Source organism: Parus major, chromosome 5 (genome assembly GCF_001522545.3).
Source record: "Parus major isolate Abel chromosome 5, Parus_major1.1, whole genome shotgun sequence".
Taxonomy (NCBI): Eukaryota; Metazoa; Chordata; class Aves; order Passeriformes; family Paridae; genus Parus; species Parus major.
Window position 1 is genome coordinate 6411878 of NC_031774.1, and position 16275 is coordinate 6428152.

Consider the following 16275-nt stretch of genomic DNA (forward strand, 5'->3'; position numbering starts at 1 on the left):
GGAAAGGAAAGGAAAGGAAAGGAAAGGAAAGGAAAGGAAAGGAAAGGAAAGGAAAGGAAAGGAAAGGAAAGGAAAGGAAAGGAAAGGAAAGGAAAGGAATAGAGAAACAATAAAATCAAAAGACAAGGAGAAACAAAAGGAAAATAAAACATAAATATAAATACAAAAAGAAGAGGATGAGGGTGAGGCAGAGGAAGGAGCTGGTGGGATGCAGGTGGATGCTCCATGCCCGTGTGGCTGGTCCAGGGGTGCAGGAGTTGTGGGGGGTGCAGAGGGTGTGGAGCAGGGGTGTTCTTGGACTCACCAAAAGGAAAATAATAAAAACCCAGACAAAATAGAGAAGGCAGAGGCCAGGTTCCCTTTCCCGGGGGCAGCGCTGGGGCTGGGGTGCAGCTGGAGCCCTTTTGGGGTGGGTTGCGGTTAAACCAAACCCCCCTCCCCATGCACTCAGCCTCCATGGGGGACAGGGGAAGGGACAAAGCAATCCCTGGGTGACCCCAGCCCTGAGCCCCCACTCCCCACCTGATCTGCTCCCATGGTGACAGGGTGACACAGTCACTAGGGACATGGCCATCCCGGCTGGACAGAAGGTCGTTGGCTTTCTGCTTTTTTTTTCTTTTTTTTTGCCCTTTCTTAGAACTCCTTCCACCTCCCAAACCTCCCCCAGAGTGGGCAATGCTGGTGCCCAGCTTGGGCCCCGAAGAGGAGGGAGATGCCATCCCTGGAAGGTGCCATCCCTGGGAGATCCCATCCCCTGGAGATGTCACAGCCCATCCCACTCGGTGGTCCCATTGCTGTCCCAGCACACCCCGGTGTCACCAGCGAGGTGCAGGCACGCCCTGGAACAGTGGTAGAGAGCTGGGTGTCAGCAGCGCTTCCTGCCCCCCTGGATTTTTGGGGAGGCTGGAGAATATGTGCAGGATTTGGGGGGCTCCAGGGTGCCACTTTGGGGCTGAAAGCAGGGATTTCCTCGATGCCCCCAGGAGAGAGTGGCTGTGGTCCCCAAGACACACACACTTTGTCTCTCCCAGGCAGAGGTGGGGGGTTCCCAGGGGATTCCCAAATCGCTGCCTCAACCAGTCCTGGGCAGTGGGAACAGCACAGGAGGGGGTCCAAGCTCACGGTGATGGGGAGGTGCAAAAACTCCCCACTTTGGGGCAAAAGGAAGCAGGGCTGTCCCCTGGCGTCCCCGGCGTCTCGAGGGCCACCCCGGCGCGGGGGGCGGCAGGAGGGGATGCGGACAAGGCACAGTCTGGTGTCCCCGCGGGGGCGGCCGGGCCGGGGGGTGGCCGGGGCGGGGGTCTATCGGCGGTGGTGGCGGTGGCGGTCCCTAAACATCCTCGTCCTCGCTGGCCTTGCTCCAGCGGTGGCAGCAGTTGGCCGTGATGCCCAGCAGGAAGTTGGTGGCCACCGAGGCGATGGAGACGACAAAGCCAACGAAGGCAATGAAGAGATAGTCGTCGAGGGTCAGCGTGAGGTGGCAGGCCTGGAAGCTCTCCTCTGTCAGCGAGAGCAGCGGGGCCCCCGCCACCTCCGGGGGAGCCCAGCACTCCGCCTGCTGCGAATCTGCGGGATGGAGGGATGGCGTCAGCCCGGCCACCGGCCCCCGGGCGGGACGGGGCACGGGGGGGGCGTCCCGGCAGCACCTACCGGAGGAGCAGCGCTGGATGCGCCCCCGCAGCCACTTGAGGAGGGGCTCCATGGCACAACCGCAGAGCCAGGGGTTTCCCCCGAGGCGCAGCCCCACGAGGCCGGGCAGCCCCTCCAGGGCGTCGAGGCTGAGGGCGGCCAGGCCGCCGTAGCTGAGGTCCAGCTCGCGCAGCTGGGCCAGGCCGCGGAAGGCCTGGGGGTGGACGCGGCGCAGCCCCGGGTTGTGGCTGAGGTCGAGGCGCAGCAGCGAGCTGGCCTCGCGGAACATGTCGGCGGGCACCAGGCTGAAGTTGTTGTAGCTGAGGTCCAGGTGCGCCAGGCGCCGGGCGCCGCGGAACAGCCCGGCCGGCAGCGCCGCCAGCGAGTTGTTGCGCAGGTCGAGGGCGCGCAGCTGCCCGTAGCAGCCCAGGTAGCCCGGCGGGATGCTGGCGATGCGGTTGTGGGCCAGGCTCAGGTTGCCGGTGTCCAGCGGCAGCTCGGGGGGCACGGAGAAGAGCCGCTGCCCGCTGCAGTCCACCGCCTGCCCGCGGCAGCTGCAACGGGCAGCCCGCGCCCGCCGCCGCCACCGCCGCCGCCGCCGCCAGCAGCCAGGGGCCCAGCAGCATGGCCTCGTGGCCGCGGCCCTCACGGGGCGCCGGGGGCCATCCCGCCCGCCCGCTCACGCCGAGGGCTGCCGGCGGCCGGCCGCGGGGCCGGGTTCGCGGCGGTCACAGCGACGTTCCCGGCATCCCGGCGGCATCCGGGGGGCGACGCCAAGCCCTCCGGGGGCTCCGGCGGGGCCGGCGTCGGGCCGTCACCGGCTGCCTGCGAGCGAGAGGACGGGGGAAAGCCGTGCCGGCCACACGCCCCGGCGGGGGGGCCGCAGCTGTTGCAGCCCCGGGGTGGCCTCTGGGGCAGCCTCACCCTCCCCGTGTCCCCCGGGTCAGGGTCACTCCTCCAAGCATCCCCCGGGGATTCCAGGCAGAAAAGGGCCCCCCCCAGTCCTGCTGACCTTGGCCAGCCCATCCTAGCCGGTGATGGGCAGAGCAGAGGTGCTGCTCCACGGCCCCACACCGGTCCCCTCCAGCCCCCAGCCACCACGAGCTGGGGTGCCAGGGACACCCTCCCCACCTCTCTCTCGGGGGAATATCCCCATTCCCTGCACTCACCGGGGTCCTCCCAGGCCTGCCTTCGCCCCTCACCACCTGACCATGTCTGCTCCATCCTCCCTCGCCGCACCCCCCAGCTCCATCCTCTCCCACCTTGCCCCGGTCGCTCCCCATCCCCACAGCGCCCCGGCCCCCCCGTGAGGCCGGGATGCCCTGGGGTACTCACTGGCCAGGGAGGGAGCAGGGCCTGGCTCCCTGCGGTGATGTGGGGATCCTGAGTGGCGATGTGGAGGGCTCTGGATGGTGATGTGGGGTCCCCGGTGGCCGCCCACACCCCGGAGGCCGCCAAGTCGGGAGCTGGGCTTCGGCAGCGGTGGCCAAGGCTGCTGCGAGCCTGGAGATGGGAGCAGGTCTTTCCCCACCTCCTTCCTCCCCTCCTCCTCCTCGTCCTCCCTTGTCTCTCTCTTTCTCTGTCTCTTTTTTTTTTCCTCTTTTTTTCCTTAGGGCCAGATACTGACGTGTCGGTGTCTCTTAGCAACTGCCTCCACATCTCTGAGCAACAGGAGAGCGGGATGCAGAGCCGCCGAGCCAGGGAGACAGCGGCGGGCGGAGGTGCCCCCGCCTCAGGGACCCCTGCCCAGGCCGGGGCACTGGCACCCGCACGGCCCAGGCACCCGGCAGGGATGGAGCAGGAAGAGGGGTGGCATCCTGCTCCCCTGCCCTGATCCCCAGCCCTCCTACACTCGCCCAGCCCCGGGAAGCATCCTCGTGGGATGGGGTGAATCAGGGGTTCCCAGGCGCTGAAAACAGAAACAGATGACGTGGCGGCAGAGGGGAGAAATGAGGCAGCCGGGATCCAAGGGGAGCTCTAGGATCCAAAGGGAGCGCTGGGATTCAAGGGGCACTGCCACCCTTCTGTGCTCCTGCTGTGTTCACAGCCCTAGAAAATGCTTCAGGTTGACATGGATTATTTTGCTTCACGCAAGCTGAAACATTCCCTTTCCCTTCTCTGTTTGGAAGGACACAGTGGGGTCAGCCACCTGCCCCTTCCCATCTGAGAACGGCCCTTTGAGATCACAGGGATCCCCACGGTTTGCTCCGGGAATGCTGCAACACCATGGTTCCTGCATTTATAGGAGCACATCCAGCCCACCCACGTCTAGGGGTTCCCTGCTTAATTCTCTCCTGCTGATTTCATGGAGCTGCTCCTTTTTCCAGCTGGCACTGGCAGCCCGATGCTGGTGCTGGGGGGCCTTTTGCTCCCCACATCCCATGGGATAGATCCTCCCTGGTGCGGCGCTGGCAGACAGACAGCACAGCCGCCTCTCCTGGGCATTAACCAGCACTGCTCCAGGCTCCTGGAAAGCTCCTGGGAGCTCCTGCAGCGTGAGGCCCGGGGTCCCAGCGGGCTCCAGGAGCTGCGGGAGCTGAACGGAACCAGCGGCAGCACAGACACCTCATTAGCGCTCAGCCCGGAGCCTGGCCGCGCATCCCTGCCAGCAGCTGTTGGCGCCAAGGTTTTTTCCACTCTCCCCCACTGTTCCGGGCTCCACTGGCACCAAAGAAACTGGGAAATTGTCCACACTGGAGCTGGGCTGCAGCAGAGCTCGTGTCCTCCTCGCCCAATCCATTGTGGAGGGGACCTTGGGGATATTGTGCTGTGGAGCATCCCCTGAGGAAGCCAGAGGACAGATGCTGCCCTCTGGGGTGGGAAGCAGTCTGGCTGTCCTCCCCACCTTACCCATGAGCTCCCTGCATGATCCCATCCAAAAAGCATTCCTGGGACAAAAGGTCCCTTGGGCGAGCACTGGCTCTGGGACTGAGGGCTCCAAGAACTTCCAGCCCCTTTTCATGGAAGGAGTGGCAGGATGGCTCCAGGGATTCTGACCCTATAAATCTACCTTACAGCCAGAGCCATTTCTCTTTCACTCCATCCCTGCTCCCGTCAATCCATGTGCACTCAGGCTTGGGAAAGGAAGGAGGGAGAGGGATAGGTGCAGCTCTTCTGCTGAGGTTGGGGAGGGGGGGGTGTGTGAAAGCTGGCACACTGATAGCGCCCCTGGGGAACCTTCCCCTCCCTCACCCTTCCCAAATCAACCCAACTTCTGCTCAAGACAGGCTGTCCCACTGCTCCTGCCACAACAGGATCCAGAGCTGAGCCTGGGCTTCCTTTTTCCATTAGAAAAACAGAGTGAGGAGGCATTAGCCACTGCTTAAATTGTCCAGGGAGATTTTGCCAACAGCAGGAAGAAGATTCTGGCTCAGACTAAGATGAGTGCACAGGAATTGTTAAAGGAAAAGGAATTAAGGAAAATAATTAAGTCAGTAAAGATAGACAAATACATAAATATAGTAAATATATAAAAAAAAAAGCCTTACAAAAACATTATCCCCTCGGGATGATTAAAAAACCTGATCTTCCCTACAGCAATTTCCAAGCTTCCTTGTACGAGGGAATATCCTAAGTGATTAGGAAATGAGGCAGACTAGAAAAGGGCTCTGGTTGCAGAATTAGTAACTGTGATTTCTGCAAGGCAAAAGGCACAGTCATCAAGGTACGGGAAAGGAGACACCCACTAAGTGTTGGCCTTTATATTAAACAACTTTATTTCTGTACAGAAGAAGGAAAAAAAGAAGTTAAAATTGTAAACACAGGGTAAGTAGAAGACAGTCCCTAGAAACCCCTTTTGCTGCCTTGGCTCAGCTCTGGAAGGTGCAGGAGGGGCCGCAGGAGGGGCCAGGCGGGGAGTGCCACACGGCCGAGCTCGTGCGCTTGAAGTAGCGGGGTTTGCTCTTATAGAAGATGTGCTCCAGCCTGGGGCTGGGGATGGCCCCAAACAGCACGTCCAGGTCAGGGGGGTTGTAGTACTGGTGCATGATGGCCTGCTGGAGCTGTGCCCCTGCAGGAACAACAGCAACAACACATGGATACAGGTGCTGCCTCAGCCCTCAGCACTGGCACTCCCCGTTCCCCTCTGAGAACCCAGGAGCTGTGCAGGAGGGGTAGGACATGTCCCACAGCCACTACACCTCACTTCTCAAGAGTTGGAGCTGTCTCCCCCCTTTCCTCTCAGAGGACTCTGGTTTCACCTTAACCCATGAGCGCTTGAAGGATGCAGTGCTGATCCCCTCAGCACAGACAGCTGGGATCTGCCAGAGGTGCACACACTCCTGGACTGTGCTTTGGGATGGTTCCAAGCAAGGCTGAAAAGCTCCGGGGCAGGAGGGAAAGGAAGCCAGCCCAGAGCTGGCACTTACCATCAGCCCAGGCAGGGACGGGTTTCCGTGGGTTGCTCTCATCATCTGTGGAGTCATCGCTGTTCAGATCCAGCCCGTAGCTGTTCTCATTGGCCGGGGGTGACCCTGGTCCTTGAGCACCCTGCAGGGACCCGAGGCAGGATGTGGAGAGGGATTTCTGAAACCACACAGAGAGCTGTGATGAGCAAGGGGAAGCAGCCACTTCTATGGCTGGGATGGCCACCAGAGCCCCAAAGTGCTCAAATCATGAACCAACATAAAACTGTCACCAGGATCCGTGCCTTGACACCTGCTCTTAACACTCCCTCTGCTCCTGTTTTCTGTGGAAAAGCCTGGGAAAGGCACACTGTGCATGTCTCAGCACTCGACTCTACTCCTAAACCCTTCCACATACTCTGTCTCATATTCCCTCGTTGGAGCTCCGACACAGCCTGGACGGAGCCCACAGCCCCAGAACAGATTCCCAGCAGAGACAGCGTCGCATCCCAGCTCCGAGCAGCCTTTCCTGTCGCTCTGCCCATGGAAGGCTCCGCAGCCGGCACAGCCCGGCTGCCCAGGGCCGCTCCCGCGGGGATGTCGCCTCAGGACCTGCTGCCCTCCAGTGGCCGCTTCCAGCATCTTTTCCGCCACCAACCACTTGTTTTTCCATCGGATTCCCTGTGCCGAGCGCTGCGGGGGCTCCGAGCTGCGGGGGCTAAGTAGCCACAGAAGGTGGGGGCCACCCGAGGGCTGTGCCGGGGCCAGGGCTCACCTTGACGGCTTTGTTCGGCCATGTCCCAGGGGCTGCTGATTGAATGGGCTTTTTCTCCTCTCCCGGCTGCTGTTGACCATCAGCCTCCTGTAAGACACGGGAATTAACTAATTTCTCACTCACACAGAACAGACTCTGACACAGAGCTGTGTTCTCGGCAGCTCTGGCAACATCCAGCCCTCAGTGCCTCTGTGGCTTCTTCTGTAGAAATAACCCCAAATCCAAGACTCCTAAATAAAGCCATTCCTGTCTCTCAGCTCAGGTCCAACCTGGCTCTCTGGAGCCCACACTCACCCTCTCTGCTTGGAGCCAGACATTAAGAGCTGGGAAAAGGCATTCTGGTGGCTCATATCTTTTGTCCAGCCCAGGCCCAAGGGGCAGCTCTTTGGGACTTTCTTTCCCCTAATAAAGAGAAAAAAAAATAACTGCTGAAGCTCCTTTTTAACCCAAACTATTTCTCCTCAAGTTTCCCTCCAGTGCTGCTCAGCACTTGGAGTTACTTCCATTTTTCTCCTGCCTGGAAAAGCTTTGCCAAGCTCATTCTGGCCCAGCTGCTGGCAGCACAGGAAGGATTCAGACCTTAAATTAAATTTATACAGCACAAAAGAGTCCAAGTGCCAGGGACTGAGGGAAGGAGTGCAGCAGGAGCCCACACAGGAGGAAGAATTGATCCTGAAGAGGAAGAACCATTTGGGGCATTGATTTTTCACTAATGAAGCAATGAATTTAAGAGTAGAGAGTGAAAGCAAATGTTAGTGTGATATTTCAAGACCAGCAACCCTGACTTAAAGCCAATGTTCTTTGTGTGAGTGCAAATGAAGTGACACACAACCATATGGCACCTGAGGTTTGGGGGTCATGTCCTTTGGGCACAATGAGGAAATGTGGCAGTAAAACATTAATAAATCTCTTATTTCTACATTGATTTCAGGATCAGTGAATGCTCTCATTGGGGTGTTCTTCCAAGTGCCATTTCATGACTGTCACCATACCATGACAGGGCTGAGGGCTCACCTGTCAGGCAGGGAACTCCCAGCCCTAGGCTTGTTCCTGCACAGCACCTCTGTACAATAACAATCATTAGTTTCATTGTATTTGACCCTCTAAACAACATCCCAGCAACACAGCACTTGGAAAACACCTAATCCTGAACCCAGCCTGTGTGCTGCAGAGAGGCTGATCCCAGAACACTCCAGCTCCACCTTGGTGGCCTTGCCAGCCAACGCTGCTGGCTCCTGCTGTGCTTGGGGGGGCTTCTCCTTCCCTCGCTGCTTGGGATCCCTGGGGGAAAAGCAAGAATTTAGAGAGGCAAACATGTCCAGTTGTCCCTCACCCTCTTACAGGCTCCTACTTCTGCCCCACAACCTCCAGACAGCCTCAGAGCCCAGGTGCAACATCACATTTACATCCACTGCTTCCCCATGGCCATGGCAAATTCCCTGACCCAGGACAGGCACCAGCTCGCACCTCTCCTTTGCTTGTCCCAGTTGTTGCTGCTCCAGAAGGTTCTTCAGTTCCAAGACTGTCTTCCCCCTTTCCTTCACTTCATCCTCTCTTTTCTGCAGTGGTTCTTGCTGCTCATTTTCCTCCGGAAGAAACAAGAGGAAAACCCTATAAGACTCCAGCAGCTAGAACATTTCTCCCTTGTGTCCCAACCCAACCTCAGCTGCCTGGACAGAGATCTGGCAGCCCAGGCCCCAAAATCCCTGCAGAAGCAGACAGTGACCTGTCCCTATCCCACCAGCCACACTAACACAGCAGGTCCCTGCTATCCCTGTCCTTCTCCATGTGCAGGAGGGTCCTGAGTTGCTCTTACCCCTTTCAGGGCTTTCTGCCTCCGTGCCTCCACTTCCCCATGTTTCTTGGACCCTTTCCTCTTGCTCCGGTCCTCTGCCACCTTCTCTTCCTTCACCTGTGAGATGTGCACCAGAGAAAGCCACACCTGTCAGCTCCACCACTCCAAGGACATACCTCACAGCCTTGGAGGGAGGTCTGGAACTTGGGATATCCCAGATCCCAAGGAGACTGAGACCCAGCAGTGGGTGCGCATTTGTCCACTCAAGGTTTGGGAAGGGCTGAAAGGAACATCACTCCTTGTTTTCCAAGGCTGAACCTTTCCAAAAGTTTCTTCAGTCCAGCCCAAAATGAGCAGCCAGGCCTCAACCCAGAGGCTGCTCAGGCTCTGGGCCCTCAGGCACAGCTCCCTCAGCCCTTCACAGCCATAACACAGCAGCAGCACTGGCATGTGGCCACCAGCTCACCAGCCTGTGCCCCCAGAAAGGGTCAGGTCAGGCTCTGAAACCCAAACCCGGCCCAAATGCACCCCCTGCTGAGTTACACTCCAGTCCAATCACGTGGGATAGGTGAGGCTGTCACCTGCAGGGCAGACAGGGGCAGCCACATTCCCTGAACACAGAGCAGCATGAACAGGACCTGTCCCAACAGGAATGTGCAGAGGGATTGAGAACAAAAGCCTCCCCTTGTCAGAAGGAATTCTAGCATTCGTGGACTCTGCCAGTGCCCTGTTCACACCTCCCTGGTCTCACAGCTCTCAGAGAGGCCCAAAGCCCACTCAGTCTTCTCACCTTCTCATCACTCTGCAGGATCTTCTGCTCCATCCGCTTTTTCTTCTTTTCCTCCATCTGTTCTGCACGCTCCCGAGCCTGCAGGGCCTTCCTCAGACGCTCTTCCCGCTTCCTGGGCAGTGCGTGGGCAAGAGGGGCCCGTTAGCCCTGCCTGCTCCCAAAGTGCTCATTCCAGGTGGGAAGCACAAGGCAAGTCTGTGCTGACCAAGGAAAGAGCAAGGGGGAAGGGGCCCAACTCACTGCTTCATTTCTGCTTGACGCCGTCTCTTCTCCTCTTCCACTTTCTTCCTCCTCTGCTCCTCAGCCTCCTGCTTCTTCCGGAGGTTCTCTAGTCTCTGTCTCTCCTTCTCCTGAAGGGACGAGAGTTCAGACTGTACCAGGTGCTGGGGGATGTGTCTCCCCTCAGGCAGCCTGGTACATGCAGTCACTGTTGGAGTCCTTCACCTGAACACTGGGATAGGGAGTGAGCAGAAGGGGAGACAACACATATTTGGCAACTGGGACTATCTGATGCAAGCAGAGGTACAGGAGGGAAAAACCACAGTTCTTCAGCTGCCCAGAATATATCTAGAAAAGAACAGCACACCCACTAGGTGACCACTTAACCCAGGAGTCAGAAAAATGGTGGAGAGGGAGCACAGTGCAGCCTGGCTCAGACGCCAGAAGCTCCCAGCAGTGCCCAGTCCCAGCAGAACACACCTGCACAGAGATCCTGCCACCTCACCACTGGTGTGGCCAGAGGGTTGATGGACATCGGCATGAGGGGAGAGAGCAGTCAGCCCCACAGATAAGGTGCCATACTTACAACGAAGTCTCCCTGCAGAGAAAGGGCATAAAAAAACCATCATTAAAGGTTTGGAAGTAACGCCAGAGCTCCTCTTCCCAGCACATGCAGCCTGTTCCCCTCCTGCCCCTCAGACGTGACGCACCTTCAGGGGGGGCCGGGTGGGAGTGTTGCGCTTGATGAAGTCCTTGATGCCACCCCCTTGTCCCTGCAGGAAGTTCTTCAGTGGCCTGACAGCCTGAGGGGAGAGAGGGAGGGAGCTCAGGGCCTGCCTGGGACAGGGGGCACAGGGCTGTGGCACCACTCACCTTGCTGGCTGGAGAGGGGGATGATGGAGCCTGGTTTGCTGAGGTCTTGAGCTTCTCATCCAAAGGGGAAAGGGGCCGGCCCCCCGTGTGCTGCCCCTGCCACAGGACACCCAGGGCTTGCTTGCAGCCTTTCATCCTGGTGGCATTAGCAGGAGGGACATGAAGTGGCTGTCACACCCTCCAAGAGGGATTTACTGGCTATTACACCTTTCTCCCAAAACCTCACCAGCGACACACAGTGAGGAGACACATCAGGTGTTCCGGGAGCCAGGTCAGGTATTCCAGACACTCACACAGACAAAAATAACCAGGTCAGTCACTTGCACCTCAGGAGCCCTCGGATTTATCTCCCAGCTCTGAGCTAACTGTGCTAGGGCACCTCTGCTGGTTTGTGGAGGACCTCAGGTGCTCCTCCCCGTGCCAGACCCACTCCCAGAGCCAAACAAGGCTCCAAAAGCCACAGGGACTTCCAAGACACAGGATCTGGCCAAATGAGATTTCAGAGCTACTGGAAGTAGGGAAAGACAGGGAATCAATCCCCCTCAACCTTTTTTTAGCACAAATTACTTCAAATGCTAAACCCGAGTCCTTCCAGACCCCTGGCTCATCCCTGCTACCTTGCAGTGTCTCCTACCACATGCGGGAGGAATTCTCCTGGGACTTGGCACAGTTGGGTTGTTCCTGGCTCTTCTGAGGTTCACTGTTAGGATTTACATGGCTTCCTGTGGAGAAACCTGCAGTCAGTGCCACGTGTGAGGCATCCAGCTCCCTCCAGGGACTCTTTCCTCCATTCCAGCTCCAGCTGCTTGTCACATCCTGCAAATCCCACAGGGAACAAAAACCTCCCCCCAGCTCCTCCTTCTTGCTCAGAGGCACAGAAAATAATCAATCAGGGCCTCTGAATCTTCACATAATGCAACCCCAGAGGGAAAGGATATGACATTCTGTGGAAGAATCCACAGAGGAGCTCCTTCCCAAACGTCCCCACTCACTTGTTGCACAGACCGAAGCTGGACAGGGCAACATTTGTCTCACGGCTTGGACACATTTACATATCCTTTCCCACCTAACTAATATCTCACCTCTTCAGGAGATCCAAACTTTACCTGGAAAACCTTCTTGACTAGTCAGAGGTGGTTCTGTTTCAAATCCCTTATTTCCCAGGAACGTCCCCAGCTGAGCCCTAGGCCTGTGTTTTCTGTGGGTTTCATGCAAGTACAGCAAGACCACCCAGAAGTTACCTGCAGCATTCCCTGCCTGCTGCTCCAGAGGGGACAGGTGCTGTGCAGGAGGGCTGGCAGCTTGGGGACTTGTGCTTGGAACAAGGACATCTCCAGGAGCCTGCAGGGAAAGGGGACAAACATTCCCTTAGCACAGCTGCTCCAAAGAACAAAGCTACCAGGGACCTGCTGCCCTGGAAAAGCCAGCTGCTTGCTCAGATAGGGTCTGCCTCCTTCCCAGTGAGGGCTGTGCTGGCTCATTTTGGGACATCAGCCACATCCCTGCATCCAGTGACAACCTCAGCAAAGGTGCTGACTCAGCAAGAAGGCTTCCACACAGTCTGAGCGTTGTTCCTTGGAACTCACCTTTTCCCTTGGGGAATTTAGCTCCAGCTCAGGCCTGTAAAGGAAAAGCTATTTTAATAATTTAAATTCTCTCTGAAGGTGAGTTACAGGTGATGGAGGCGGTGTATGGGACTCCAAGGAAAGTGAAGGTTCCTAAGCACATCCAGAGGCTGTTCCAGCCAGGCACTTCAAGATTGGGCTGTAAATTCCTCTGAGGGACTGTCCTGCTGTGCTGCTGGCCCACAATCACCTTGGGCCCCAGTACCAAGAAAGGAGGGGACTCTGACAGCCTTGGGCTGTTCCTTCCCCAGAGCAGACCTGACTGAACACCAACTTTCTGGGGCTAGTAGCAGCCAGGAATTCCAGGAACCCCAAGACACACCAACATCCACCCCAGTGAAGGACTTAATCTCACTGTGCCTGAACAGCACAACCTGAAATCTCATCCAGCCCCAGGTGACAGCAACACCTGAGCAGTCCCTGACAAAATCCATGGCAGAAAATCCACCGGGAGAGTGTCCTTTACGGGGAATGTTGGGATCCCTTCCCACTTGCCTTATGTGGCAGCCTCACCTTGTGTTGCTGATCACATCTTCTTCCACAAAAGCCTCCAAGGAGCTCTGACCTGGAGAGGAAAGCCTAAGTGGTGCTGGGGAGTTCGCTCCCAGGCTCCCAACAGCCACAGGGTGCACATGGAAGAGCTCAGGCTTCCTCCCAGGAACATGGATTGCTCAGCTTTCCCCACCAGCACCACACCTCCCTCAAGTGCCACTGAATCTGGAGTGGGCTGGGAAGGCAGAGCACCAAGGCAGCAGCTTTGCTGCCTGCAGCCTGCTCCAGCTGCCTGTGTCACAGCCAGCATTCCCAGGCCATTGGCTGCAGCTCCTGCCTCCCTGCACGCTCTGGTGCAGGGATCCGGGGGGTTTGGGCTGATTCCAGGCTCATTCCACCCCCCCATCACACCCCTTCGCTCCAAGTGTTATAACAAATGCCTGGATACGGCGTGACTCAAGGCTGACAAAGCTGAATTCCAGGGGCCTCCATGCTCCACCACAGTCTGTTTGCCTGCAGCAGCAATGGTTTTGGAAAGCCCAAGCAGCCAAACCCTGTCAGGAGCAGCAGAAATAGTGGATACAAGGGATTCAGAGCTACCAGGAATAGCCTGGGCTCCATAACCCCTGTTCCTCTGGTGACACAGCTAGTTTGAGTCTCCTATCCTCGCCCAAAAAGCATTTGAGCTCCTCTGCCCATTTCAGCCTAACTTCAGGGCTGCACTTTCAGCCCTATTGATTTTTTTGGAGAGCTGGCAGATGCCATAAATTAAAGCTCTTCCTCAGGGAATGCAGCAGTCTTTCCCAATTTAAAGCCATACATGTCTGGAACCAGCCTGGCCATGCTCTCCCATCCACAATTGTGCTTTTTTGCCAATTCCCAACCCATGTACCCCCCAACTCCACCTGCCCCCCAGCCTTTTCACCTGCTGCAGCAACACCCTGGCTTGAAGCTGCACCCCAGAAGCCCACAAGGACAAGGAGACTTGGGGGAGCTGGAGCCAGGGATGAGCCGCTCCACACCGCTCCATTCCCACATGGAAGCAGTGCAGGGACTCACAGCTCACTCTGCTGGAGGCCGAGGAGGATTCTCCTGCTGCTGCCTTCCTGGCCATGGCCCTGCTGATGGATCTCCGGATCATGTTCTCTCTCCTACTGGCCAGGGAGCATTTTTCTGCCAGGGAAGTCCTATGGCTCTTGCGGGGGGCCGCCAGCCCGCTCCGGCGACGCGTCCTGGATTTCGCTGTTGCACTTTTACTAGGGGAGTCCTGGAAGAGCAGCATCTCAAGGTCTTGAGGAGATCCTTTTCCTTGGAACACAGCAGGATCACCATTCTGAGCAGCCTTGGGAGTGGAGGTGCTGGCTCGCCTGGGGTCCTGTTCCCCATCTCTTCCTGGCTGTTCAGCTGCGATCCCAGGGACACCAGGGACATCCTGGAGCTCTGCTGCTGCATCACTCTCAGGCAGCTGCTCCTCCAAAACTGCTGGAGGGGCTGCTTCACCCCCAGCAGCACCTTGGGGACACTCCTGGCAATCCAGGTCTGCTGTGAGAACACGTTCTTTCACAGGCTGCTTCCTGGGCAGAGCTGGGGGCTGGGGTGTAATGCCAGCCTGAGATTCCAGAGCGCAGCCAGGCACAGATACATCCTGCCCCTCACAGCCAGGGGTCTGGGGCTGCTCCTGGCTCAGGCACCTCTGGGAATTCAGACTGGAAGACAGCAGCTTGACACCACTCCTCCTTCGGGAAAACCTTAAAGGGAAAGAATTTTGAAGGAAAATAAATTTGAAGGAAATGATGTCCACTTCCAAATAAGTTTTAGAGGGAAAAGTGGACAGCGTAAAAGTGAAGCTGCTGCTCACTTCACCATTTCCCCCTCACAGCCCATCCTATCCCTGGGGAGAGGCATAGGGACACAGCCCAGGTGGGAGCTCACACACAAGGGCTGTGCCACACAGACACAGCCCAGGCTGCGTATCAAGAGTCAGGTATGGCGAAATGGGCATGGGAAAGGTGTATTTAGTCCTACACCAAGAGCTGGGTTTAAACCTCACCCTGGGAACAGTGCACAGCAGAAGACAGCACCTACAGAGGTACACACGGTGTGCCACCTTCCTGCTGACAGGCCTGGCTGCATCAGCACCTCTCCCCAAACCAAGTTTAAATGAGGGAAAACACCAACAGGAGTTAGCTGGGCTGCTCCCCTGGAGAAGGTGTGACCTGAGCACCCAGAGCAGGGCCGAGAGCTCTCCTGCTCCCATCCGCAGTGCTGCTTTTCCCACTCTCCCTCGCACACACACAAACCTCCCACGCTCCCGCTATTCCTGCTGCTCTCCCCACCCTCCATGTCTGCATCCTGACAGTCTCCCAGCTCTAGCTCTTCCTCCTGTGGGCTTTTCACCACAGTTAGAATGATTTTAGTGCCCTAACACACCAACGGATCAGGTTTGGGCAGCTTTAGAAGTTTGGTTCCAGGCAAATCACTTGGAATTTCCACTTCAGTCCCTTGATAAACCCTTGGAATCTCCCTGCCAATTCTGACACAGTGCTGGGAATACATCCCTTTCCCAAGTTTTCCAGGCACTGACACAGAGGCTTAGGGAGTGAACACCAGGAGCAGCAACCACAGGCCAAAAGCCAAACCCAGTGAGACAAAATCCAAATCTAAATAGACATGAAAATAGAGTGTTTATTATTCTTTAACTATAAACAGGGAAAAAAAAAAAAGTGAAGGAAAGCAGCCAACTTCATCCCAAACTCTCACCAGAATCCAAACAGTGAGCAATCCCAATGTATCCCTTTGATAACTGAGGGAATGCAGGCACTGATTTGTTTAATCCAAACACCATGAGGCAGAGCCAGAGGAAGCTGACCCACCTACCTCCTCCTGCTCAGCTCCTTGTTTTCCTCCCTCATCCAGGAGGACTGCCTTTTCCTGAGCTTTCTTCTCTGCGATGGCGTTTTGGGCAAGAGCATAGGCTCATCCCTGAAGCTGCTGTGAGGCAGAAGAGGCAGAGCACAGATTGCTTCTCTCACTGCCCACATCAACCCTCCCAAAACAAGGGAAGGATGGGCCCAAACCCACCCACACCCAGCTGGGAGCTCAGGTGGGCAGAGGGGTCCCCTCAGGGCAGCCCCTACCTCTTGAGCATCCTCATGCCCTGCTCCTCCACCTCCCGCAGCCAGGCCAGGTGCTTGTTCTGGGCATCACAGAGGAAGCGGGACAGCCTCCGCCCACAGACTTCCAGCAGCTGCTGGGGACCCTCTGCCATTGCCTTGCCTGGAACACAGAGCGGGAGGACAAGGCTGGTGGGCAGCCAGGATACCCCTCAAAGTAGGAAAGCGAAACGCAGGTAGCACGGTGCTCCTAGGCATGAGAGGGAAATTAAGACAGCTTGGGGGATCCCCTCCACGCCCCATACTCCCGGGGACCCTCCCAAGCTCCCAGGGACCCTCCGGAGCGTTCACTCGCCGCCCAACCAAAGCTGCCCCCGCTGTTGCCGCCGTCGCCGCCTCGTCCGCTCACCACGCCCTCACAGCATAGGCCGTCCCTTCCCACTCCGAGGTTATCCTCGGCTTCCGCCAATCATAGCGCGCACCTCTCAATCTCCGGGCTTTTATTGGTTATTTTGCCCGTCCGTCACCTCCAGCCTCTAAAGTGGGCGCCCTGTGGCCCCGCCTCCTCAAGCCCCGCCTTCTGAGCCGCGTTCTCCAGGGGCGTGGCGACGGGCGAGCCGA

General features: G+C 57.4%; 2 protein-coding genes across 2 annotated transcripts; both read right to left on the minus strand.

The window, feature by feature from the left end:
• Positions 1-130: 130 nt before the first annotated feature.
• Positions 131-2255, minus strand: LRRC55 (leucine rich repeat containing 55). Its single transcript, XM_015629751.1, is given in 3 exon segments — positions 131-1566; positions 1651-2189; positions 2191-2255. Coding segments are annotated over 3 exon segments (840 nt in total). The 3' UTR covers positions 131-1330.
• Positions 2256-5321: 3066 nt separating this feature from the next.
• On the minus strand, positions 5322-16061 carry LOC107206077 (inner centromere protein-like). Its single transcript, XM_033514946.1, has 20 exons — positions 16018-16061; positions 15679-15817; positions 15419-15532; positions 13601-14289; positions 12563-12614; positions 12011-12044; positions 11666-11765; positions 11059-11146; positions 10425-10560; positions 10262-10354; positions 10138-10149; positions 9573-9682; positions 9333-9444; positions 8564-8659; positions 8215-8333; positions 7950-8028; positions 7042-7149; positions 6748-6834; positions 5997-6153; positions 5322-5638 (listed from the first exon to the last, which is right to left on the minus strand). Exons 2-20 carry the CDS (start codon positions 15807-15809, stop codon positions 5439-5441), a joined length of 2517 nt encoding a protein of 838 aa, XP_033370837.1. The 5' UTR covers positions 15810-15817; positions 16018-16061; the 3' UTR covers positions 5322-5438.
• Positions 16062-16275: the final 214 nt, after the last annotated feature.

Excerpts from the sequence above, each read along its gene's own strand:
- LOC107206077 (XM_033514946.1), bottom strand. The coding sequence starts at position 15,809 with ATGGCAGAGGGTCCCCAGCAGCTGCTGGAAGTCTGTGGGCGGAGGCTG. Across the intron at positions 11,147-11,665 it reads GCAGGCAGGGAATGCTGCAG|GAAGCCATGTAAATCCTAAC; the intron begins GTAACTTCTGGG and ends GTTTCTCCACAG. Across the intron at positions 7,150-7,949 it reads TGGCTGGCAAGGCCACCAAG|GGGAAAGAAAGTCCCAAAGA; the intron begins GTGGAGCTGGAG and ends TCTCTTTATTAG.